Source organism: Dendropsophus ebraccatus, chromosome 12 (genome assembly GCF_027789765.1).
Source record: "Dendropsophus ebraccatus isolate aDenEbr1 chromosome 12, aDenEbr1.pat, whole genome shotgun sequence".
Taxonomy (NCBI): Eukaryota; Metazoa; Chordata; class Amphibia; order Anura; family Hylidae; genus Dendropsophus; species Dendropsophus ebraccatus.
In genome coordinates, this window is record NC_091465.1 from 79,619,794 (window position 1) to 79,647,117 (window position 27,324).

Genomic DNA, 27,324 nt, shown 5'->3' on the forward strand with positions numbered 1-27,324 from the left:
CTCCTCCATGGGCTGTGCACTTCTCTTTGCTCAGTGATGGAACAGGCTGCCTGCTCCACCAATGAGCAAAGTGAAGTGTGAGGCAGAGTCAGCGCTGCGTTCTGTCACCGCTGCTGACTGCTAGAGAGTGAGTGCAGCGGCCGCACTTACTGAGGAAAGAATTAAAGTGGCAGAGCGGCCCTAGCAACATCCGGACGCCGCGGCCCTTAGGTGTAGTGGGGGGACCGGCCCGGGGGGCATATGCCACCCTGCCCCCCTGCCCAGCCCGCCCCTGCCGACATGGCTAGGGTTGAGGTGCTCGTGAAAATGGAATAGTCTCTGGAAAAATAGTCTACACACATGGGGCCTGGCCTCCAGGCCAAGCCCAGAAAAGTACTGCAGCAGGAATGTGCTCTCTTACTTGCTCTTAAGGCCTTATTAAACACACAGATTATCTGACAGATATCTGACATATCATTTTTGAGACCGAAGCCTGGGATGGATTTAAAAAGAGGAGAAATCTCAGTCTTTCCTTTATAACCTGTTCTCTGTTTATAGTCTGTTCCTGGCTTTGGCTTCAATGATCTGTCATATATCTGTCAGATGAATCTGTGTGTGTCTTAGCACCCTTACCCTGGAATATTCGGACAAATCTGCCCCAACTAGCTCTACCTCAGCATATATACCCAGTCAGGGAGCTGGCTGATTGGGCAGCAAAACCTCAAGAGACCTACTACACTAACTTACAATAGGCTAGGGAGACAGAGGCGGAACAAGTGTGAGGTACTCCGCCCAGGGATTGGCTCTGTCAGTGGAACATACAGTGGCCTGAACAGTATGACATGAGAAAAGTCACATTCACAGTTAACCTTCAATTGTGCCAGAGACAGTGTAGAGTGACACCTAGTGGTGGGAGTGCATAATACAACCCTCAGCCCAGAGCATATACATACATCAGTACCGGCCTACACATGCTCAGTGCAGCAGCTGCACACTCGCTCTGGGACACAGCAATATGATAGGGAATGGAGAAATTGGACATCTGCGATCAGACTTCAGAGCGATCAGGGATCTTTAGTTCTCATCCCACCTCCTCCCACTAATACACCAGGCTGTACAGTAAACCTTATAGAGTGGGAAGGCTGGCTGACCACCCGTGAGTCCTCCATGACAGCTTTCCCAGGTTCCTGAATGGTAAATCTGCCTGGTTACTCAGCAGTGTGAAACAGTTGGACAGTTGGGAGGGAACAGCAGAGGCAGATGAGTTGTAGTGCGGCAGCATTGGAGGAGTGAGCTGTCTAGTGATTGGTCGATGAAGTCATAATCCAATTTGCAAAGGGTTAATGATGTGCTTCGTTGGTCTCTAGCCCTCCAGAGGCCCTGCCCCCTCCAATACAAGAGGCTCAGGTCCAGGGGGGTGATGATGATGATGATGATGGTGACAGCAGCAACTTCTCACCCCCATACAACTTGCTGCACAGTTACATTTGTGGTGGAGCTGGAGACTGTAACAACCAGCGGAGCTTCCCAGAAAGGAGGGCACAGCACTCACACAGCAACCGCAAGTAAGTTATCTCTATACTGATGTAGCCGAGCTGAGTCTGTCAGGTGTAGCAGAGCTGAGTCTGCCAGGTGTAGCAGAGCTGAGTCTGCCAGGTGTAGCCGAGCTGAGTCTGCCAGGTGTAGCCGAGCTGAGTCTGCCAGGTGTAGCCGAGCTGAGCCTGTCTGGTGTAGCCGAGCTGAGTCTGCCAGGTGTAGCCGAGCTGAGTCTGCCAGGTGTAGCCGAGCTGAGTCTGCCAGGTGTAGCCGAGCTGAGTCTGCCAGGTGTAGCCGAGCTGAGTCTGCCAGGTGTAGCCGAGCTGAGTCTGCCAGGTGTAGCCGAGCTGAGTCTGTCAGATGTAATTGAGCTTTTACATTTAGTTCTGTTCATAGTGATGTGTCCTGATGTGTTATCTATGGTTTTACATAGGACTGCAGCTAAACCTCTTGCGTTATAACAGCATCACCACAGTGCACAAAATATACATAGGATTTAGCTCAGCTACAAAGATCCATGAATTTGTTATAAATTACAGAACTGAGTTTGTCATTCGGCTCCAAGTGACATCACGCTGTGCCGTCTGTATCTTTACATGGGACTGCCTGTGTTTCAGAAATCAAAGCATTGTCGTGATATACTGTAACACAGATGCATAGCTGAGATAGTTTAGAAACCAGTTTCTGCTATACCTATACAGAATATGTATTATATCTAGTAGAGCTGAGTTTGTCATTCGGCACAGGGCTCTGTAATGGACTTCTTTATGTGAGCTCCAAACATTGTCATAATGCAGAAACTATGCAGACTGACAGTGAGAACACTAACTTGGCTCTGCTACATATCTCGCTTTCTCCCCTCCCTCCTTCACATAGCTGGTACCCTGTTCATATTTCTCTGCAATAGGGAAGATACCCGGCACCCCTCATATACTGGGCCAGTGTTGGTACATATTCTCCATTCGGTCACGTTGTCCATGTGCATTGGCATCCCTACCACACAGACAGGGCGTACAGCTAAACTACTCCCCCGGCTTACCAGGACAAACCTACCTACTGATGCTACACAGAATAGAGCTTCAAAAAAGTTATACAATTTGTAATTTACTTCTATTTAAAAAATCTCGCCATCCAGTACTTATCAGCTGCTGCATGTGCTGCAGGAAGTGGTGTATTCTCTCCAGTCTGACACAGTGCTCTCTGCTGCCACCTCTGTCCCAGGCAGGAACTGCCAGAGCAGGAGAGGTTTTCTATGTGGATTTGTTGCTGCTCTGGACAGTTCCTGACATGGACAGAGGTGGCAGCAGAGAGCACTGTGTCAGACTGGAAAGAATACACCACTTCCTGCAGAACATACAGCAGCTGATAAGTACTGGAAGACTTAATATTTTAAATAGAAACACAAATTATATAACTTTCTGACATCAGTTGATTTCAAAGAAAATCATTTTTAGCAGAGTTCCCCTTTAAGTGTTGTGTGACCCTATATTTGCAGGTTGAGGGGTTCTGGGAGCCTGACCCACACCAATCTGATATTAAAAGTAGGCCACTAATATCCTCCTCCTGGAAAGTAAACTGGGAGTTGCCCATTTGGGGTGGACTGACCCTTTAAGTTCCCAGCTGCCTGAGCTCTTCCTGCAGACGTGGAGCTGTATGTATCCGATAAGAGGCTAGGAAGTGAGCTGTGTACAGGAGGCCTGTAATCGGCCGGTCTACACAGATGGCGGCATCAGTGCCAAGAGGAAGATTTACACAGCCCCATTAATAGCCTCTCATAGCCGAGCACTGTGTATGTGTGCAAATGGTGCCTGCCAAAGCGTCAGGTCACCCGGAGTACTGGGTACTGCCTGCCAGATGAGACCATGCCAGCCGGGGGGGGGGGGGGGGGTAGGGGCAGCTCCACCTCTAATTCACAACTCTGTGGTCAGACCGGTCCAATCTGAATCACAGTATCCTGGGGGGGATGTCGCCAGCTCCCCCCCCCCCCCTGTCAGTACATGAGCAGTATTGGTGTTCTAGGATCATAGCCCTATAGATTGGACCGTACATTCGCTGTCCTGATTTTGTTTATATTTTTTTGTACAATTTCGGTTATACCAGTTTACTACCATTTCAGGACAATAGAAACTAACCTGATTTGATGTGTGTGTTGTTTGTTATGGAGCGGTGAGCGTTCATGATACCCTGACACTTGGGGTACGGGATAATGACACTTGGGGTACAGGATAGTGACACGCTGACACTTGGGGTAGAGGATAATGACACTTTGGGTACAGGATAGTGACACGTTGACACATGGGGTACAGGATAGTGACACTTGGGGTACAGGATAATAACACACTGACACTTGGGGTACAGGATAGTGACACAAGAGGATAGGATAAGTAATGTAAGTAAAGTATGTATGTACACAGTGACCCCACTAGCGGAATAGTGAGTGCAGCTCTGGAGTATAATACAAGATTTCAGGATCAGTACAGGATAAGTAATGTAATGTATTACACAGTGACCTCACCAGCAGGATGGTGAGTGCAGCTCTGAAGTATTATACAGAATAAGTAATGTATGTACACAGTGACCCCACTACTATATGTAATCTGGTGTGCAGTCATCAGTTCTACCCTCAGCTACAATAAACATCCTTCAATATTTGCTAATGTTATGTAATACGGCACAAATTGAGAATCTAATTGGGATGTTTTATATTGAGGATAATGCGGGAGGTCACCTGCCTGTGAGAGTGACATCCTTCCTCATAACCTGCCCTGTGACACGTCCCCCCGGGCCGTGATCCATACACTGATTGCTGCCACTAATCCCATTATGACAATTGCCGCTTCCTATGATGTCATTAATTACAATGAAGCGCAATTATCAGCGGCTCCTTCCATTTCCTCTCCGTAATAATAACAACCATTCTGCAGATACTGTGGCAGTGGTCATAACACGACAACAACAACGACAAATCTATTCACCTGGTACAATTCATATATTAGGAAGAGGAAGGATCCTTAAAGGGCACTTCCATGGATGGGTTCATAGCTTGTCGTATAAAGTAACTTGGGGTATCAAACATATCTTACATCTTACCGTATTGTTATATATATAAATACAGTATATATAGGGGCAGGGGTGTAGTGTTAAAGAAGCAGTCAAAGCCTCTGGTTTTATGTTTGCAGATAGTCATGAATTCGCTTGACAAGTCAATGAGTCTTTTTCATCTTTTTTTTTTTTTCATCTGTTTTTACAAAAAAATGGATGGAAAAACGGGTGCATTCTAAAAACAAGGGATCAAAACGTGTCCGTTTTTTTGTGTACACAAAAATGTGGCTCACCACCTATGCGTTTTGATCCTTTTTTTTTTTTTTATAATGGAGGTCAATGGAAAAACGGACGCACACAAATGCACCCATTTTTTTTGTCCATCATTTGCAAAAACGGATGAAAAAGAGTAGTGTAAACCGAGCCTGAAAGAGAAACTCCAAATCACCGCCATCACCATGGCTGACCTTGTCTTACACTGTCCTATTGATGGATAACTATAATACAATGGAAAACAACTGAGTCATTGTCATTAATGCTCTGGGGTCGCATCGATCAATGAGGACTGTCGCCACGGAAACGATAATTATTGGCGGTGCGACTCCGCTAATGAGGAAACCCCCGTACGTCAGTGTCCAGATAGATGATCTCTGTGTACTTTATCTCATACAAGACCACTAAGCTCATCGTCCGCTAATCTTATTACCAGTGATCAGGAAGACATGACACCTAGTCACATGACATCCTTAAAGTGCACCTGTCATTTCATAAACCTGGCATTGCTAGATTAACCCTCCAGAGCCGGCCCCTAGGAGTCATCTCCATGGAGCACAGCCATTTCCCAACATCAAGGAGGTGGGATCAGACTTTGGCTGTTTGCCTGTGTGGAGCACTATGGTCGACCAGTCACTTGCCAGATGGTACTGTGTGACGCCACTACTGTGATGGTTGGTCGGAGTGTACCTCAGCTGGATGGTAGGTTGTCGTGATGCCAGTGCCAGTTGTGCACACAGGTATGGGGGCACACCTGCTTTTATTTTATGGTGGCAAGCTATACCCTTTCCCCTGGCTGTGAGGGGGGTCCCTTGGGTACTTATCACAGTGGTCCGAAGTGAAGCTGTGACCCACCCGGACTATTGGTACCACCACCCACAGAAAGGGAGATGACCCAAGGATGGTGTAGCTACTGTGTAGGGGCCGGAGCAATAATCACTGAGTCCTGTTACCATAAATAAGTTCTCCTTTACTTCAGGAATACTTAAAGGGAACCTGTCACCCCCCCGTACCGGGGTGACAGGCTCCCGAGTCGGGCTCCGGGCTGCAGCGGCTGAGATCTCTGTGACCCGACCGGATCCAGAATCGGGACCCGGCGGGATCAGGTGAGTATAGGGGGCTGTAGCGGGGGGTCGGGAGCCTGTCACCCCGGCACGGGGGGGTGACAGGTTCCCCTTAATACAGTAGCAGATAATAGACTTCTAACTTGACTAGACACAATCTGCAGTAAAAGCTTTTGGAGCAGAAGAGCTGTGCTGACTTGATTGCGTGCTGAGAAGTAGAGTGAGTTTAGAGGAGTTTGTGCTGAGAGTCCCAACCCAAGGTAGAAGTGTGCTCTGCCGGAACTTTAGAAGAAGAAATAGAATACTCAAGAATACTTGAAAGTAGAAGACTACTTATGCCCTGGTTTCGACCTTTGTTGTCGCTGTACCAACTGCTGCCCTACAGTGTCGGGTGACCCGTCCTCCTAGGGTGACACAAGCCCCAGACCTTATTACCTGAGTTGAGCAAGGTGGCCAAGATTACCTGGTTACACCTGCGCTGCGAGATAGAGTACGTAGGCTTGTAGCAACTTTGTTCTATCCGGATCAGTTCCTCGTTTCAGGATACTGTCCTGCACTTTTAGAGACACTTAACGACGTAGATTGGGGTGATCTCTGACTTGCCCTCTCCTGAGTGGTTTAGCACTGCATAATAAGAATAAGTGTTGCTTTGAAGAAGAAAAGAGTCTCTGTGTTTCCCATACATTTGTCCCCTACCAAACTCCCGAGTAGACTACACTGGACAAGTGGGGGACCTGGCAGAGCCAGGGCCCAGATGAACTACAGCAGGAACCGTCTTGTTGTGCATCCTCTCTCTACCAAGACTTGGATAAAACTCCCTAAGTGTGGGCGTGTACTTCCTCTCCCCATGTGACAACTTCCTATAGGGTGTGTAAAACCTCCTGTTAGTGGTGGAGAGGAAAGTGCAGAGAAAAGAAAAGAGACTAGAGATAGGTGGAGAACAGAAAAAAACTCTTATTAGTGCGCAGAATACAAACAAACAATAACCCCTTGTTCACTACAGCTGTGCAATATTCAAGTGCATATACAAATAATAGTGACATCTAGAGGCCAAATGTTAGGAACCAGAAAGCAGGACAAGACAGTGAGCCCTAAGCTCAGCCCCGCCCACTGCCCCTACCTACTTGCCCCCCTAGGCTAAGCCCTAGGGCAGCAACTGGGCGGCAGTCCCTGCACTGGCTAGGTGGAAGACAAATACAAGACAGACAGACAAACACAATGAAGAATAGTCAACAATCCGGGTAACAACGGTCTGGCAGCAAAAGTACAAAATCAGGATCCAAAAGAGTAGTTGAATAACAGGCAATATGGTCAGGGGCAGGCAGCAAGCAAGGGTAGTCAGAAAACAAGGCAAGGGACAGAAAACCAGAGGTAACACAGATAGATGCAGGACAGGGAAGCTATACTGAATAACCAGCAATGAGAACACAGACTGGGGTTAGTTATATAGGAGGCCAGGGTTCTGGTCCAGAACGTAATTGGACCATCCCCCTGATCTCCAAGCACAGACACCTGAGAACAAAACAGATCCACTGGCAGGAAGACCTGTCAGTCACAGCAGAACCAAAACACAGATAAACCCTGACATGGCCAGACAGAACTCAGCAGTTGAATTCGGGTGTGTCTCCCAACAAAGGTGAGCATATAAACCAGTGTTCACACACTGCAAACAAAAGCACAGAAACAGAATACAAGAATATCAGCGACTTCTCGGCCGCACAGCACGAGCCAAGGGGCGCAAATGCTCTGCAAAGATACCATCCTGACACCAAACTTAGGCATAACTTCATTACCACTTTACTTGAAGTACAGGCTTTTGCAACGGGTGTATAGACTAGCAACAACCGTGGTGGGACACCACATACTCCCCCACTTGAAAAGAGTCGTCCACTGCCTAACACCTGGAGAAAGTCTGGACAGAAAGTTAGGGCACAGCAAGGGTTATATTAGCAAACATATACAATAAGTGTACAAGTAAAACTTTGGCTTTGGGCAATAATGAAATCGTCCACAATAAACCTGAAACACTAGATGCCTCTGTCCTTATGCATCGTGGCTGGTGCTATGATGCGTCAGTCTCTCTTGTAAAAAGTTAGGCTTATTCCTCACAAGAAAGGGGAATAAAGGAAAGGCGATCATGGCTAGGCCGGGTACGGGGGATACACAAGAACTGGGGAGCCTGAGTGGAATAGTGACCCACCCGGAATATTAGTACTGCCACCCACAGAAATGGGGGATGATTCAAGGAAGGTGTGTGCTGTGTCGGCGCTTAATGAGGAATCACTGAGTCTCTTTAGCATAAATATAATCTTGTTTACTCTGAAGATACTTGAGGTAGGCAGCAGATAATACAGCTTTTCCTTGATACAATACTTTACACTTGATAAGTTACTCAATACTTAAGAGTCCAGATCTGAGAGCAGAAGGAGTGATACAGCTGTGCTGACTGAGTTGCGTGATGAGAGGTAGAAAAGGGGATCAGAAGAGTAGAGAGGAAGATATCGAGAGAGTCCCAACCCAAGTAGTACTGTGCTCTGCTGGAACTTCAGAGGTAGAAATAGGAGAATACTTGAGAGTAGAGAGAGAACACTTATGCCTGTGTTTTGACTCTTTTGGTCTTTGCATCACCTATTGCCCACCAGTGTCGGGTGACCCATCCTAGAGGGTGACACAAGCCCCAGACCTTGTTACCTGGGATGAGCAGAGTGGTCAGAGTTCTCTGATTACACCTGCGCTGCGAAATAGAGTGAATAGACCTCTAGCAACTTTGCTTCTTTGTGAATACTGTCCTGCACTGTGTTTCTCTGGTCCACGGCATGGGTTAGGATGATTCCTGACTTGTCCTCTCTAGTGGAAGCTTAACACTGCATAGTGTGGAATATGGTGACTTGAAGATAAACTGTGTCTAGATGCATGTGCTGTCCGTCTAGACCACAACTTAGACTGGGGACCTGGCAGGAGCCAGGGCCCAACTTGATTGCCGTAGAGAGCATCCTAGCTTGTGTCCTTCCTCTTCAGAATCCAAAAGCAAAAGACCCTACACTTCCTCTACCCATGTGACTTCCTATAGTGCATGTAAGGTGTGTTGTGAGTGGGTGAAAAGTTCATGTGAAGAAGTAAAGAGAGAGATGATAGGTGAAGAGAAGAAAGAACTCTCATTGGTGTGCAGATCCATGAAATACACAAACAATAACCTACAGCCGTGCAATATCTGAATACACATAGTTATAACGACGACATCTTGTGGTAAAACTCTGGTATTACTACATTACCACTTACACATAAAAGTACAGGCTTTTGCGAGAGTGTAACCAATAGCAACATCCCTGGTGGGACACCACAGGCTGTGAGGGCAGGTCCTTCTCTGACCGCTCATTGTGGATGAGACAGCAGGGTACTGGAAGCAGAGTGCAGAGTGACTGCAGGAGACCAGGAGTAGGTAAGAATTGTTTTTCTTCAATTTTGGTCCACCCAAGAATTATCTTTTTATTTTTTTTTTCTTAGTGCCAGAAAATATAATATATATACACTCACCGGCCACTTTATTAGGTACACCTGTCCAACTGCACGTTACCACTTAATTTCTAATCAGCCAATCACATGGACCTAGTCCAACTAGACATGGTCAAGACAATCTCCTGCAGTTCAAACCGAGCATCAGTATGGGGAAGAAAGGTGATTTGAGTGCCTTTGAACGTGGCATGGTTGTTGGTGCCAGAAGGGCTGGTCTGAGTATTTCAGAAACTGCTGATCTACTGGGATTTTCACGCACAACCATCTCTAGGGTTTACAGAGAATGGTCCGAAAAAGAAAAAACATCCAGTGAGCGGCAGTTCTGTGGGCGGAAATGCCTTGTTGATGCCAGAGGTCAGAGGAGAATGGGCAGACTGGTTCCAGCTGATAGAAAGGCAACAGTGACTCAAATAGCCAACCGTTACAACCAAGGTAGGCAGAAGAGCATCTCTGAACGCACAGTACTTCCAACTTTGAGGCAGATGGGCTACAGCAGCAGAAGACCACCCGTTACTAGCATGGTGTACCTAATAAAGTGGCCGGTGAGTGTAAATATATTTCAGAATCTCATAGCTCATGTCCTGTCCACCTGCTATTACTGACCTCAGAAAGCCAACCACCACCCTCCCCCATCCCATCTTGTGCAGTTTTCCTGTATAATAATGACATTAAACATGTATAGCTAATGGACGACAGGTGGAAAACACCTTCTGTTACCCGTCACCTCAGTGCAGCCATTAACTATTTCCTTGATGACCGATAGATTGTCGGCCATATCTGAGGCTGCACACGTGTTATACAGGAAATCTGACTGGTCAGTCATGGAGATGCTACATCCACCTGGCCATGTGCCTCTGCGTCTGATAGTCACTAGGGATGAGCGAACCGGCTGAGGTTTGGGTTCATATGAACCTGAACTCTCGGCTTCTGATTCCCGCTGTCTGCCCGCTCCGTGGACAACCTTGAGGACTGTCTGGAAAACTGGGATACAGCCATAGCCATAGGCTGTATCCCAGTTTTCTAGGCGGTCCTCAGGCTGTATCCACCCTTTCCACGGAGCGGGCAGACAGCGGGAATCAGAAGCCGAGAGTTCAGGTTCATACGAACCCAAACCTCAGCCGGTTCGCTCATCCCTAGTAGTCACCGTCTCGTATTTTTATACCTTCACTTCTTTTAAAGGTTTTATAAGTCCGTGATGTGTGATCACCTGATACGGTACACAGCACGAAGAGGAGATTCAAGCATTGTACAAATTAAAGGGACAGTACTATTTTGGAATGGAATGGCTATAGCATATATGTACATATAGATAGATACAGACCGCCCCCCCCCCCCCCCCCCAATAGACACTGTAACACACAGTATGGCACTAGCCTAACTTGACCCAGCAAATGAAGCATGTCGGAGGACGTACTGTACACAGCCTGTACAATCTTTTCCATCTTTTCCTTCTTTTTTTCTGTTTTTCTCTTGAACCCACTGTTTTTCTCTTTTTCTTTTTTTCCATCTTCTCCTTTTTTTCTCCCCTTTGGTTTTTTCTTTTTCCCTTCTCATTGACAGTCCCACTGAGCTCCCTGATGAGTATATCTTTTGTGCCCCCTTAGCTAGTAGTACACACTGGATACACTATACTCTACCTCGTTTACATCTAGTACCTATAACGTTACATATGTTTTGAATTTCTATATACGACTTGGTAATTTTTTGCCTGAAATAACATATTCTATCTATCACATATTAGTTATACCTATGCTGGCATTATGTTTATATTGATTATATCTACTTGACCGATACCATGATTATAACATGTCCTCTCTTTTGCATTCTTTACAGACTGAAAGAATTATTTCAGAATGATTTGTGGATTTTTTTTCAATCGGAAGCTACTGCACGCATACGCCAGAATTCACACATGGAATTTGACTCTACGATTACTATTTTTGATGACGTCTAGTTATCTTTTAGGGCCATGGTTTCTTTATATTTTTCAGCACATTGGGGCTCTAATATGGTTCATTTTTGGACATATGGGTGAACATATATGCATTTAATAAATGGTCTCTATATTTTATATTTATATTTGTTTGATCCATTATTGATACCCTATCTCTAGTCTGGGTGGATGCTGGACCGATAGTACAATTATTTGGAGGTGGGCCTGTGCGGAAAGGGCGACAATTGGGTTCTCTGAGGAGGGTTGAGCCATATTACCGACCCAGGACACGTGCACTACGTGTGGTTTCCTGAAGTTGGTACCTTGGGCATTGACTGTTGCGGTACTTTACGAGTGTTGTGACATTTCTTTATGTCCTTGGTTGGTTCCCCTTCTTATAACCCTAGGGGTCTCATGACCCGTCATAGACATTCTCATTGTGCACTGTGTGGCCCTGCTTAGCCTCCTATGTACTGTAGGTCGGCCCTTTAATAATTGCCATATTTATATATTTATATATTTATTTACTCCTTCCCCATATATGCTTTACCATTTATCAGCATCATTTTTTCATATATTTACATATTTATTTTCCCACCCCACTATTAACTTATTTTTTACAATATGCCCTTATTCTTGCCCTTCATTATCCTTTGCTAGTTACTGGTCGCTATATATGTTCATCAAATATATCCTGGGACCTTACCATGATGTAAGGGCAAACTGCCCTCTTTCATCATGGCGACGTCTTTGATGATGACTCTCATGGAGGGGTCTGTGTTCCTGTCTGATGGTCGGCACACTACGCATGCGCTTTGGAGCGCGGCCGTCATGTGACATCTCTCCCGGTCATGTGACTGGGTTCCCGATCATGTGACTAGATTGGCGGTGCCTCCTGGGGGCGTGCTTGTTGTGACGTCATCGGCAGGCGGCGCGGACGCTTCCAGGCTCGTCATCCTCCATGTGGATTCACTGACATCGGCGTTGTGTATGTATTAACTGACTGATTGTTTATTTATGATTTTGATTACCTACACATGTATTATACTTAGCTTGTTTACACTAGGGATATTTCCACAAATATACTGCACTCCGATTGTTCATGATCACTGATTAGTTTTACTTATTGACACACTGTACATTGTATACATTACACCCTATGCATTTTAATATCTGCTTTTTCTACTTTTTTCACTTTATTTATATTTGTGAATCACTTTATTGATTGATTATCATTGATTGTGCACACATACATATATACTGAGCACTTGAGAGTATTGTGTATCACTGCTTGAGAAAGGCTGGTGTTATAGCCGAAACGTTGCACTTGTGTGATTAAAAGTGAAGATTCTTTTTGGATGTGCTGTCTCCTCTACATTTTTTGGACAGTCTGTACAACCCTCACACCCAAACATAACACATCCATTTATTTTACAAGGAAAATGTTTGAATGAACTAGCAAATCAGTACAATAAAGTTCTGGGCGCTGACACCGCTCTTAGAGTGGAATGAAAACACTTTGTGCTATAAAACGGTGAAGGGCCCTTTGAAGCTGCTTATGTGCAATTCCACCTGTTCAATATTTATACAGGGAGGAAATCGGCAAAAACGTCCGAATTGAGCCTAAAATATGGTGTATTAGAGTATCCTCACCGCAGAACATTTTGTAGTGTGTGCATTACATTACTGATCCTGTACTGATCCTGATACTTCAGAGCTGCACTCACTATTCTGCTTATGCGGTCACTGTGTACATACATTACATTACTGATCCTGTACATCCTGTATTATACTCCAGAGCTGCACTCACTATTCTGCTTATGGGGTCACTGTGTACATCCATTACATTACTGATTTTGTACATCCTGTATTATACTCCAGAGCTGCACTCACTATTCTGCTGGTGAGGTCACTGTGTACATCCATTACATTACTGATCCTGTACATCCTGTATTATACTCCAGAGCTGCACTCACTATTCTCCCGTTGGAGTCACAGTCACCCCCTAAATAGCTGGACGTCTCCAGTGAGTCTGATAACCCGAGTCGTCTGCAGTCAGGACTGGAAGCTTCTTTATAGATCTCTGTTGTGGTCCCATTAGTATTAATGCAGTGTGACTATTCTACAGGACAGCGACCTTACACACTATAGAGAGTACACTCTATTTACTCAGATATGGCGGTGTGGTGACCCAGGGGCTGCAGATGTTATGGTAGTAGTTAAGATGTTGCGGTACCACTGAGGCACTGGTCATTGGGCTCGGATTGGTAGTTAGCTTTCTAGTACCCCATAGTGCAAGGGTACACCGGATAATTTCTTTTCCTTTCAAATTAACTGGTTTCAGAAAGTAATATAGATTAGTAATTTATTTCTATTTAAAAATCTGCAGTCTTCCAGTACTTTTCAGCTGCTGTATGTCCTGCAGGAAGTAATGTATTCTTTCCAGTCTGACACAATGCTCTCTGCTGCCACCTCTGTCCACCTCTGGAAAGAAAACAACACTTCCTGCAGTACATACAGCAGCTGTTAATTTCTGGAAGACTGGAGACTTTTTTAAACAGAAGTAAATTACAAATCTATCTAACTTTCTGTCACTAGTTGATTTGAAACATAAAAAAAATTACGAGAGTTCCCCTTTAATGCAAGTAAAAAAAGACAGGAAAATACTCCTCTATATAATGGAATATATTAGCACAGAGAAAAATGCAAGAGACACCCCCAATGTATGTAATAGTCGCAGCAGAGACACCCCCAATGTATGTTATCGCTGTAAGAAAAAAATTGAGGCAAAGAGAAAACCCTTAATGACAAGTCACAGACTTTCAGCTGTCGTGCCCAGCACCCTTGGACCTGTCTCTTCCTGCCCTGAACGTACCTGCATGATGGCACCTTGATAGTAAACCAGGACTGCTGCAGAAACCTAGTGAGTGTCTCTGGCTTCTATTTTCCTTACTCAAAGGCTTGTGCTTATAGTACTTATATTCTTGTATATAGGAGCAGTATTATAGTAGTTATATTCCTGTATATAGGAGCAGTATTATAGTACATATATCCCTGTATATAGGAGAAGTATTATAGTAGTTATATTCCTGTATATAGGAGCAGTATTATAGTAGTTATATTCTTGTATATAGGAGCAGTATTATAGTAGTTATATTCCTGTATATAGGAGCAGTATTATAGTAGTTGTATTCCTGTATATAGGAGCAGTATTATAGTAGTTATATTCTTGTATATAGGAGCAGTATTATAGTAGTTATATTCCTGTATATAGGAGCAGTATTATAGTAGGTATATTCTTATATACAGGAGCAGTATTATAGTAGTTATATTCTCTTATATAGGAGCAGTATTATAGTAGTTATATTCTTGTATATAGGGAGCAGTATTATAGTAGGTATATTCCTGTATATAGGAGCAGTATTATAGTAGTTGTATTCCTGTATATAGGAGCAGTATTATAGTAGTTATATTCTTGTATATAGGAGCAGTATTATAGTAGTTTTATTCCTGTATATAGGAGCAGTATTATAGTAGTTATATTCCTGTATATAGGAGCAGTATTATATTAGTTGTATTCCTGTATATAGGAGCAGTATTATAGTAGTTATGCGGTTCAGGGAAGAAACAGAGTGCTGCACCTCCAGTTCGTGTTTTGCAATTCTCCCTCTCTGAACAGCTAGCACTCCTTTATAAGGCCCCGTTCCCACTGAGCAAAGCTAGCGGAATTCCGCGACGGAATTGTCCGCCGCGGAATGCCGTTAGCCTCCCGCTCATAATGGGACTCTATGGGAGGCGCGCGCTCCTGCCCTGTCCGCGCTGAAGAATGAACATGTTCATTCTTCAGCGCGTATAGAGCAGCAGCGCGCGCCTCCCATAGAGTCCCATTATGAGCGGGAGGCTAACGGCATTCCGCGGCGGACAATTCCGTCGCGGAATTCCGCTAGCTTTGCTCAGTGGGAACGGGGCCTTAGACCCACATGACCAAAATTAGCAGGAGATGCCTGTGCTCACATGTCTGGACCCTATGTCTTCCCCATTCTGTGAGAGCAGCAATGGTAAGTGTAATACCATATCTATACTTGTGTCGTTTGGGGGCAGCCTTCCCCGCCGGTGGTGCTGGCTGGGTTTTGGTGGGGCTTTTTGGGTCTGGTCCTGTGACATTGGGGTTGCAGGGCCGTTCCATGGCCTCCCTTCCCTGCACGTGCACGCTTTGCGGGGTTGGCGGTCGCTGACCGACACGGTGTGGAGTTAGCGTAGGGACCCGTGTGGACCAGAGGACCTGCGCGGTGGTACACGGGGCAATATGGCTTGATCAATTCATATACAGACACTCTGGTGTTGATTTTTAATATAGGCCTAGCGGCATTAGTATCAGCCATAGATGGGATGTGCAGCGGTTCCATTCTCTCCAGTTCGTATTATAGTAGTTATATTCTTGTATATAGGAGCAGTATTATAGTAGTTATATTCTTGTATATAGGGAGCAGTATTATAGTAGTTATATTCCTGTATATAGGGGGCAGTATTATAGTAGTTGTATTCCTGTATATAGGAGCTGTATTATAGTAGTTATATTCTTGTATATAGGAGCAGTATTATAGTAGTTATATCCCTGTATATAGGAGCACTATTATAGTAGTTATATTCCTGTATATAGGGAGCAGCATTATAGTAGTTATATTCCTGTATATAGGAGCAGTATTATAGTAGTTATAGTCTTGTACATGGGAGCAGTACTATAGCAGTTCTGTTATTATACATATTGGAATAACCTTCCCCAGTAGATTGCTCACAATAGTAGTCCACCCTTCCATGATATTCCTAACTTTTCAAGTAATTGTTTCAAGTTTTTAACTTTTCAAGTAGTAATCTTGAGGGGGAATAGGTGACTTATTAGGGGCCTTGTTTTCCATCTACTTGAAATGAAGTGATAATGTCCCTTTAAATTCATATGAGAAAACATGTTAGAAAGAGTGACAACTACTTCCTGGAATTCTGGCAAGGTTCTTCATTTCTTGAAGATTGCTTTTTAATATCTCATCATGTTGAAGTTCTCAGGCCCATTGAATGCAGGGTTATAGAGATAAGAGGTCCTAAGAACCTGATGAGGATCGGTCACTAATAAATGTCATTTGTCTCTCCAGAAATATGTAATGTATGTGTGTGTACAAGCTCGGACATTTATATAGGATTATGTCAAGTTTTCCCAAACACGATAAGCGGCCTTTGATTATACTATGGTACAAAAGGTAGTATACAATCATTAACTATTAAAGGAACACTCCAGCCAAAACTGACACAGGGCCTGATGGTAAGAAAGTCGTACAGCAATACAGCTATAACCCTATATCCTCTATACAGCAGTATCTTGGTATAGCATTGGGCTGTACACTTCTTTAGTCTTTAGTTACTGGGCCTGGGTGTAGCTATCTGACAGTATCATAGTTGGCCATATATTTTCTAAACTGGTGGATTTTTCTGTTAATAGGCTCCTCCCCTTTCCTGTGTTAGTTCTTCCTGGCAGTTTTCCCTTACTTTTCTTCCTGAGAGGAGATATGATTGAATCTTTATCAGTCAGGGATGTGTCAGGCTTCATTTCTACTCATATACTTTGATTCACTGTCGTGTTTGTTTGTTTCTTTTGGCAGAAAACAATAGTCCAGGCGATTTTAAGAAACTTTGTAATTGGGTTTATTAGGCAAATATGCCATTATGTACATTCGAAAAGCCTTTCCCCAGGTCCCCCCCCCCTCTCATTCACTGCTCATTATCAGGAAATCTGGACTAGTTTACATCAGTCAGCCCTGTGTAACCTGGGGAGGGGGGAGGAGGGAGATTAGTCGCCAGCAGAGAGCAGAGAACAAAGGATTACACAGCAGGACCCGTGTAAAAGCCAGTATAGAGAGGTCAGTGCAGACTTCAAAGAAGAAAGCCCCGTGAAGTAGCTGTAAATTAACTCTTTGTTGTCCTGTTTTGGTGCCTCATCTCCCTCCCTCCACCCCTCCCCTCTCCATAGAGAACCATGAAGACAGGGGGGAGAGCTTCAAACTGCTTTTTCATAATTAAAATGCATTTTTAGGCTATTAAACCCAATTACAAAGTTTCTTAAAATCGCCTGTACTATTGATTTCTGAAAAAAAAAAAAAAAAAAATTAAACAACAGTGACACTTTAAGTGAAGTATTATTATTTATGCAAGTTTACACAAGTTTTTTCAGGACACTGGGAGGTGGAGTTACACCCATAGAAATGCATCATCGTATATTATCTCCCGTCATGGCGGTAAAGGTTCAGTGGCCCCATTTCCGCCTGTTGATGCCATTTACAGCGTTTACATGGAACGATTATCATTCAAATATTTGCAATAACGATCGCATTTGAGCGATAATCGTTCCGTGTAAACACAGCAGACGATCAATCGACGAGCGAGAAATCGTTCATTTTGATCTTTCAGCATGTTCTCAAATCGTCATTCGTCGTTCGCAAAAAAATTCACGGATCGCTTTGTGTAAACAGTCTTTCAAAGATTCCCCCTATATGAAAGATAGGCCAAAGAGATCTTAAAAACGATGGCATTAACGATTTTTCTTACGAATTTTCTAATGATTTATACGTCTAAGCGCTGATCGTTATAAAAAACAAATTGTTGCTTCAAAATCATTAAACGATCGATTGGGCGAATTGTCACTTTGCGTAAACGCAGCATTAAACTGTGTCACTTTCAGGTCATCTTTTCCCTCTGTCTCCCCCTCCTCCATTCCGAGATAGCTGATGTAAAAAAGTCCCTGGCAGGCTTAATCTGCAACATTGTAGCTTCTTTGTAATGCTGGGAGGGTTAAAGATAAAAAGATATAATAGCTGGCAGCTGAGATACAGTAGACAGTATAACACTCCTTATCATACAGATGCAGGGCCTGAGTACAAAGAGCGGAACAGTCTAGAGGAGGAGATGTCTCCACAGGGAGCAGTTATGAGATCCCCAATGGCTCTCCCGAGACTCCGTCATGTTTATACAGATCCATTGTCAGGTTCCTGGAATATCATAAGAACCGATGGGAAAGAGTCCGAGCAGCAAGAACGCGGTGTGGAAGCCGTGTGTTATATGTGTGTATGTGGTGGGGTAGCAGTGTGGTGATGTCCTATCAGGAGGGCCAGGTCCAATCTGTAACATGGTGCCCTATGGTGGCCACTTACTCCTACTTACTGCAGTATAGGGGTACGTGCACACTGCGGAATGGCGACAGATAACCCGTCACACATTACACAGCTCTCACCCGCCCATGGACTGTGGCGGGCACGTGCGCCTCCATCCGTGTCATAGACTCTATTCTATGCACGGGTGGGTGCGAGCTGCGGAATATGCAACAGGTTATCCGTCATCATTCCGCAGTGTGCACGTACCCTTACATTGTGTGATATAGGGGGAAACAGTATAAGGCCATTTTCCCACTGCGCATAACACCGGCCGTTCTGTGACCCGGCCCAATTCACAGTTGCACACAATGGAGAGTACGGTCGGAACCGCACACTCCATTGTGTGAACTGACAGGTTCTCCGCGGCCTTTATTCAATAAATAGCGACCGCAGAAAACTGACATTTTGAGTTTTCCGTGTGGCCGGATGGAATCACATCCGGAGCCTATACTATGTGTATACGTTCTGGTCGGGATTCCATTGATTTAAATACAGAGCAATTTGCAACAACAGCTGTGATTTATGCTAAACATACATTGTGTGAATATGGCCTAATACAGCATGGTGGCTACGCTGCTGGGAACAGTGTGTTCTTCAGGAAATAATGTGTCCTCCCCCTGGTGAACAGTGTGAACAACCATAAGAGCCGATATGGATCATTCAGTGGTTAATTCAGTATCAATTGATCATTCAGTGGTTGTTTACCTACCAGCCCACTCCTATCTAATATAGTTTATATTGTACAGTATACATTGCGATCAATAGATATATTATTGCAGCTGCCTCCTCCGGCCTCCATCCTGCTGTCATGTTCCTGGAGAACCAGGAGGACAGAATCATTACTGAGTGACTCCAGCAGCTGTATCTCAGGAGTTTATTCTTTGCATTAGACAATCAATACTTTATAACTTTGTGACAGTCATAATTATTATTGTTATTGTTCCTGTAGTTCTCTATACTCTCTCTCTACTTTATCCTTAATGCAGCAGCCAGACCCATCATTCTGTCTAGCCGCTAGCTCAAAGCCTCTACCCTGTGCCAGTCACTACATTGATGCCTCCCCCCTGTACCAGTCACTATACTGATGCTTCCCGCCCTGTACCAGTCACTACACTGATGTCTCCCCCCTGTACCAGTCACTACACTGATGCCTCCCCCTGTACCAGTCACTACACTGATGCTTCCTCCTGTGCCAGTCACTATACTGATGCCTCCCCCTGTACCAGTCACTACACTGATGCCTCCTCCCTGTGCCAGTCACTATACTGATGCCTTCTCCCTGTACCAGTCACTACACTGATGCCTCCCCCTGTGCCAGTCACTACACTGATGCCTCCTCCTGTGCCAGTCACTATACTGATGCCTCCTTCCTGTGCCAGTCACTATACTGATGCCTCCCCCTGTACCAGTCACTACACTGATGCCTCCCCCTGTGACAGTCACTATACTGATGCCTCCTCCCTGTGACAGTCACTACACTGATGCCTCTCCCTGTACGTTACTACACTGATGTCTCCCCCCTGTGCCAGTCACTATACTGATGCCTCCCCCTGTACCAGTCACTACACTGATGCCTCCCCCCTGTGCCAGTCACTATACTGATGCCTCTCCCTGTACCAGTCACTACACTGATGCCTCCCCCTGTACCAGTCACTACACTGATGCCTCCCCCTGTGCCAATCACTACACTGATGCCTCCCCCCTGTGCCAGTCACTATACTGATGCCTCCCCCTGTACCAGTCACTACACTGATGCCTCCCCCTGTGCCAATCACTACACTGATGCCTCCCCCTGTGCCAGCCACTACACTGATGCCTCTCCCCTGTGCCAGTCACTATACTGATGCCTCCTCCCTGTGCCAGTCACTATACTGATGCCTCCCCCTGTGCCAGTAACTATACTGAGGCCTCCCCCTGTACCAGTCACTACACTGATGCCTCCCCCCTGTGTCAGTCACTACACTGATGCCTCCTCCTGTACCAGTCACTATACTGATGTCTCCCCCTGTGCCAGTCACTATACTGATGCCTCCCCCTGTACCAGTCACTATACTGATGCCTCCCACTGTGCCAGTCACTACACTGATGCCTCCCCCTGTGCCAGTCACTATACTGATGCCTCCTTCCTGTACCAGTCACTACACTGATGCCTCTCCCTGTACCAGTTACTACACTGATGTCTCCCCCCTGTGCCAGTCACTATACTGATGCCTCTCCCTGTACCAGTCACTACACTGATGCCTCCCCCTGTGCCAGTCACTACACTGATGCCTCCCCCTGTGCCAGTCACTACACTGATGCCTCCCCCTGTGCCAGTCACTACACTGATGCCTCCCCCTGTGCCAGTCACTACACTGATGCCTCCCCCTGTGCCAGTCACTATACTGATGCCTCCCCCTGTACCAGTCACTACACTGATGCCTCCCCCTGTGCCAGTCACTACACTGATGTCTCCCCCTGTGCCAGTCTCTATACTGATGCCTCCCCCTGTACCAGTCACTATACTGATGCCTTCCCCTGTACCAGCCACTACACTGATGCCTCTCCCCTGTGCCAGTCACTATACTGATGCCTCCTCCCTGTGCCAGTCACTACACTGATGCCTCCCCCTGTGCCAGTCTCTATACTGATGCATCCCCCTGTGACCCGTTATTGGCTCATTGGTCAGATGCGTAATCCTAGTTTCCACCTACACTTGAGTGGTTTCCCTGTGAACAAGATCTTGTTTAATCCGAGGAAGGAAACCATAAAATCCGGGAATAGGTTCTCCAGATCATAGTCACATGCCTCAATTTATTATCAAAAAGGAACATTGTGCAATGAGGAATTTCACACCGTGTACTTCCATCCTGGAACAGGAGGGCCGCCACTCAGGGCCGCCATCAGGGCAGTATTGCCGGTAGTGCTGTAAGGGGCCCGGGCCAGGTGACTCACAGAGGGGGGCCCGGTGCTGCTGACAGGACACTGCAATGCTTAGTGACAAGAACCGACCTTTACAGACCTGTTCTTCTCACTAAGCTGCAGTCTGGGGATCCTGCTCCCTCCCCTGTGTGGAGATGTTACCGGGGCCCTCACCCTCCTGGCTATCACAGACCTTCCTGCCCCGTGCAGATGAGGAGGGGGAGGGGCGGGAGAGCTGGTGCCGGTGAGGAGGAGGAGGACAGAGGATCTGCAGGTGCTGGGAAGATGTAAGGAGCTTCCTAAGGAAATGTAAGTGCCTGTTAGTATGTGTGTGAGTGAGTGAGTGTTTGTGTGTGTGATTGTATGGTATGTGTGAGAGTGAATGTATGTGTGTATGTGTGAGAGTGAATGTATGTGTGAGAGTGTGTGTATGTGTGTATGTATGTGTGAGAGTGTATGTATGTGCGAGAGTGAATGTGTGTATGTATGTATGTGTGAGAGTGAATGAATGTATGTATGTGTATGTATGTATGTATGTATGTATGAGAGTGAATGTGTGTGTGAGTGTATGTATGTATGTATGTATGTATGTATGTGTGAGAGTGAATGAATGTATGTATGTGTGAGAGTGTATGTATGTATGTATGTGTGAGAGTGAATGTATGTATGTATGTATGTGTGAGAGTGAATGAATGTATGTATGTGTGAGAGTGAATGAATGTATGTATGTGTGAGAGTGAATGTATGTATGTGTGAGAGTGTATGTATGTATGTGTGAGAGTGTATGTATGTGTGAGAGTGAATGTATGTATGTATGTGTGAGAGTGAATGTATGTATGTATGTATGTGTGAGAGTGAATGAATGTATGTATGTGTGAGAGTGTATGTATGTATGTATGTATGTGTGTATGTATGTATGTATGTGTGAGAGTGTATGTATGTGTGAGAGTGAATGTATGTATGTATGTATGTGTGAGAGTGTATGTATGTATGTATGTGTGTGTGTGTATGTATGTATGTATGTGTGTGTGTGTATGTATGTATGTATATATGTGTGAGAGTGTATGTATGTGTGAGAGTGAATGTGTGTGAGAGAGTGTGTGTATATGAAAAGTGTGCTCTGACCTGGAGAGGGAGCTGTAGCACTCCGGGCAAACTGCTCTTCCTGCAGGTCAGGGCACCCACTGCTGGGCCGCTCGCCTGCCCGCCCCCAGGAGACCAGAACCGATGTGCGCCCCCATCACCTCATCCCACAGAGTTATTTATGGGTAGGATCCTCCGTGTCATGTGATGAAGAGTTCATGACAGGGCGCTTGTTCGCTGACAGGGATGCTGCTGCAGCTGTTGGTGCTGCCTAATTCAAACATGGCGGCCAGGTGAGCGTGTCCTGTGAGTCCAGCGGGCAGTGTGTCCCGTGCCATCGCACATGCTGGGATCATGCTCCCCCAATGGTGATGTCTTCTCCCCGACTCCCGTACACTGAAGAGGTCAGAAGTTAGAGACACCTGAGAGGAACATGTGCTGGGCCGGTGTAGCAGAGCTGAGTTAGTAGACATGCTGGGAGCTGGAGGACTGTCATGTGGTGTCAGAGAGGGTTCTCCCATTCTATGTGTATCCAGCTGGTGCAACACTACAACTTCCAGCATGCACTGACAGCTAGCCTGTGACAACACTACAACTCCCAGCATGTACTGACAGCTAGCCTGTGACAACACTACAACTCCCAGCATGTACTGACAGCTAGCCTGTGACAACACTACAACTCCCAGCATGTACTGACAGCTAGCCTGTGACAACACTACAACTCCCAGCATGTACTGACAGCTAGCCTGTGACAACACTACAACTTCCAGCATGCACTGACAGCTAGCCTGTGACAACACTACAACTCCCAGCATGTACTGACAGCTAGCCTGTGACAACACTACAACTCCCAGCATGTACTGACTGCCTGTGACAACACTACAACTCCCAGCATGCACTGACAGCCTATGACAACACTACAAATCCCAGCATGTACTGACTGCCAGTGACAACACTACAACTCTCAGCATGTACTGACTGCCTGTGACAACACTACAACTCCCAGCATGTACTGACAGTGCATGCTGGGAGTTGAAGTGTTGTCACAGCCTCACAGGCAGTCAGTACATGCTAGGATTTGTAGTGTTGTCACAGGTTGTCAGTACATGCTGGGATTTGTAGTGTTGTCACAGGCAGTCAGTACATTCTGGGAGTTGTAGTGTTGTCACAGGCAGTTAGTACATGCTGGGAGTTGTAGTGTTGTCACAGGCAGTCAGTACATGCTGGGAGTTGTAGTGTCGTCACAGGCAGTCAGTGCATGCTGGGAGTTGTAGTGTCGTCACAGGCAGTCAGTGCATGCTGGGAGTTGTAATGTTGTCATAGGCTGTCAGTGCATGCTGGGAGTTTTAGTGTTGTCGCACGTTAGCTGTCAGCCTGTGACTACACTACAACTCCCAGCATGTACTGACTACCTGTACAACTACACGCTGCAATACTGATAACTGTTACTATGACATATCAGAGATTGCAGAAAAGGTACCATACATTATATTTTGGCTTGTAAATCAGCAAATATTTTGGGCTGTAAAAAAACAATAATATGTCCCCCATTTTGGTAGGGGGGCCCAGACATTTTGGCTGTATGGGGCCCAAAAATTCCTGATGGCGGCCCTGCCGCCACTTGTTCTACCACCTTGTAGTACAGAAGAGCAGGCTGACCCTTGGTTTAGTAACACCAACTATAGTCGCAGCCTACATATAAGACCTAATGTGCCTGTACACTTTTAGATCATCAGTCAACCCTGTAAATTTAACAGAGTCTAGCCAACCATCTAGTGTGTACCGAGGTGTCCCTACTCTCTCTCGATAAAAGATGTTGGGGCCGAAATGCATCAGGTATGTTGGATTCCCCTTTCCATTAAAGATTCATAAAAGACAACCAGGCCAAGCATGCCATTGTGTGGGGCATCAGGTGCATTCAGCCAACATCTAAATTGTATGGTTATCAATGGTTGACTGGTGGGGGCCCAGGACAACTTTCAATCAGCATTAGTGGATTCATCTTCCTATGATTTTCTGCTGACCCGTGTAGGGCACGTCCATTGCTTTTGATCATGACTGATCTGTTCGTCTTTTTTTCTTCCTAGAGATTATGACGTCACCATGGCACCAGCAGCAGAAGAGAGATACATGTACTTGGCGATATACGTTATAACAATTGTAACAGGATTTCCAGCCAACCTCCTTGCCCTTCATGCACTGATTCGAAAGCTACGGATCAAAGCCACCCCCAACGCCATCCTGCTCTTCAACTTGACTGTATCCGATCTGTCATTCTTGGTTTTTCTCCCGTTCAAGGTAACAGAGGTCTTGCAAGGTCAGTGGTCCATGCCCTCCTTCCTGTGTCCTCTCAGTGGTCTCTTCTACTTCAGCACCATCTACTCCAGCACGTTGTTCCTGACGGCGGTGAGTGTGGAAAGGTATCTTGGTGTAGCCTTCCCCCTCAAGTACAAACTCTACCGTAAGCCAAGCTACGCGGTGGCCATCAGCGGATTCCTATGGGTTTGCTCATTTGCCCATTGTAGCATCGTCTACATCACGGAGTACCAACAAGTCTCCAATGTCAGCAGTGAGAAGTTTGTGTGCTATGATAACTTCACCAAGAAGCAGATGGAGGTCCTGCTACCGTTCCGTCTAGAGCTGGGCCTTCTCTTGTTCTGCCTCCCTTTCCTCATTACCTGTTTCTGCTATGGAAGCTTCATCAGGATCCTCATATCTTCTCCGCACATTCACAAGGTCAAGAAGCAGCGGGCCATTGGCCTGGTTCTTACCACGCTCTGTGTTTTTGCCGTATGCTTCGCCCCCTACAACGTCTCTCACTTGGTCGGATTTGTTCAGAAGAAGAACTTGGATTGGAGGGAAAAGGCTTTGCTCCTAAGTACATTCAATGCGAGTCTGGACCCCATCATCTTCTACTTCTCCTCCACCGCAGTTCAGCACTCTTGTAGATGTTGCCTGATGAAGCTAAACATCTGCCATCGAAGCCCGGCTCTACATCAGATAATGGACAAGCAGAGCATAAAACTATCTCACCAGATGTCCGACAGCCAGATATACAGCTCAAAGTTCGGACCTTGATGTCTTATTTATTAGACCTATTTGACCTATATCTAATTTATTGGACCATAACATTTTTGTTGTGTCGTTGCTGTGTTAAAGACGTGTGACGATGGTTGGCCTGTAACGTTAAGTAAGTTTACATTGGGTTTTGCCAAGGCGGTCCACAGAAAAGACAACACCTGTACATGAGATTCTAGAACACGATCCACTAAAGAAGCAGAAAGCACAATGATCCCTTCCTCCATGCTTCACATGATGGTAACTATGAAGAATAGTGACTCTCTAAGCCCCAATGGGAAAATATGATCAAACTGAGTCCTGTGGCCCATAGAAGCCACATGAAGGATGACCACTGATTTACCATAACCGATGGTGTAGTTGTATTTGGCATTATACATTATGCACACCGAAACCAACCACATCATGACCAAGGAGAGACTATGCCACATCTGTCGTGGGTACGACATTACCATATCTGGGAGATTTGCTCCAATATGAGATAGTTATGTGTAATAAAGTCGCTATTGGCAGTGGAATGTGTTTCTATGCTTGATACATTGGTTTTATGGAGAGTGTGGTGCTGCTGCAAACGGTCACTTGCTGTGGTGGTTGGTGTGACGCCACTACTGTGGTGGTTGGCTGGAGTATAGCTCAGCCGCTGGTTGTACTGTTGTGATGCCAGTTCCGGTTGGGCACACAGGTATGAGACACACCTACTTTTAGTTCAGGATGGCTGACTATACCCTTTCCCCCTTGGTCGGTGACCTGCCGGGATGTAAGGGGGTCCCTTGGGCGCTTATAATGGTGGTCCGGAGTGGAGATATGACTGATATGAGTGTCAGTACCGACACTCACAGAAAGGGGTGATGACCCAAGGATGGTGTAACTACTGTGTAGGTCCCGTTATCATAAATAAACTCTTCTTTACTAAAGGAATACTTAGCACACCAGCTGACAATAGACTTTTCACTTGACTGGACAAAATCTGTGTTGAGAGCTTTTAAGGTAGAATACAAGTGCTGACTTGGTTGCGTGCTGGGAAGTAGAGTAAGTTCAGAGTAGCAGAGAAGAGTAAGGGCCCTATTCCACCGGACGATTATCGTTCACATTATCGTTAAATCGTTCGAATCTAAACGATAATCGTTGATCGCTTTATAAGACCTGGACCTACTTTTATCAATGCTCGTTCGCAAAACGTTTGCAAATCGTTCGCATTGAATAAGACGTCGTTCGGTCGTTCGCAATAGCAAATAAATAGCAACGATCGCAATTACGATCATAAGTAACGATTATAGTTCCATGGAAATGAGTGAACGTTTTCAAGTCGTTCGCAATAGCGGTCGTTTGAGATCGTTAATCGTTAATGATTATGCAAACGATAATCGTCCGGTGGAATAGGGCCCCAAGGGTACTATTACACGGAACGATAATCGGCCGAATCGGCCCGATTCGGCCGATTATCGTTCCATGTAATAAAGACAACGATCAGCCGATGATCGTTGTCATCGGCTGATCGTTGATATAAGTTCAGACCTATAATCGTCGGGCGCCGACCGTGCACCGCTACGTGTAATAGCGGTGCACGGCCGACGCTGACGATTAGCAAAGAAGAATACATACCTAATCCATGGTCCAGGGTTCCTCTTCCTCAGAGCTTCTTACCGGGTCCCGTGCGCTCCGGCTTCTCAGCGGCCTGTGTCAGCTGACAGGCCCCTCGGCCAATCACAGTCCGGAACCGCCGCAG

General features: G+C 45.7%; 1 protein-coding gene across 1 annotated transcript; it reads left to right on the forward strand.

Moving 5' to 3' along the window:
• Nucleotides 1–1,460: 1,460 nt before the first annotated feature.
• Nucleotides 1,461–26,091, forward strand: LOC138769463 (free fatty acid receptor 2-like). Its single transcript, XM_069947964.1, has 2 exons — nt 1,461–1,544; nt 24,608–26,091. The coding sequence occupies exon 2, from the start codon at nt 24,624–24,626 to the stop codon at nt 25,596–25,598; it is 975 nt and encodes a 324-aa protein (XP_069804065.1). The 5' UTR covers nt 1,461–1,544; nt 24,608–24,623; the 3' UTR covers nt 25,599–26,091.
• The last annotated feature ends 1,233 nt before the right edge of the window (nt 26,092–27,324 follow it).

Excerpts from the sequence above, each read along its gene's own strand:
- LOC138769463 (XM_069947964.1), top strand. The coding sequence starts at position 24,624 with ATGGCACCAGCAGCAGAAGAGAGATACATGTACTTGGCGATATACGTT.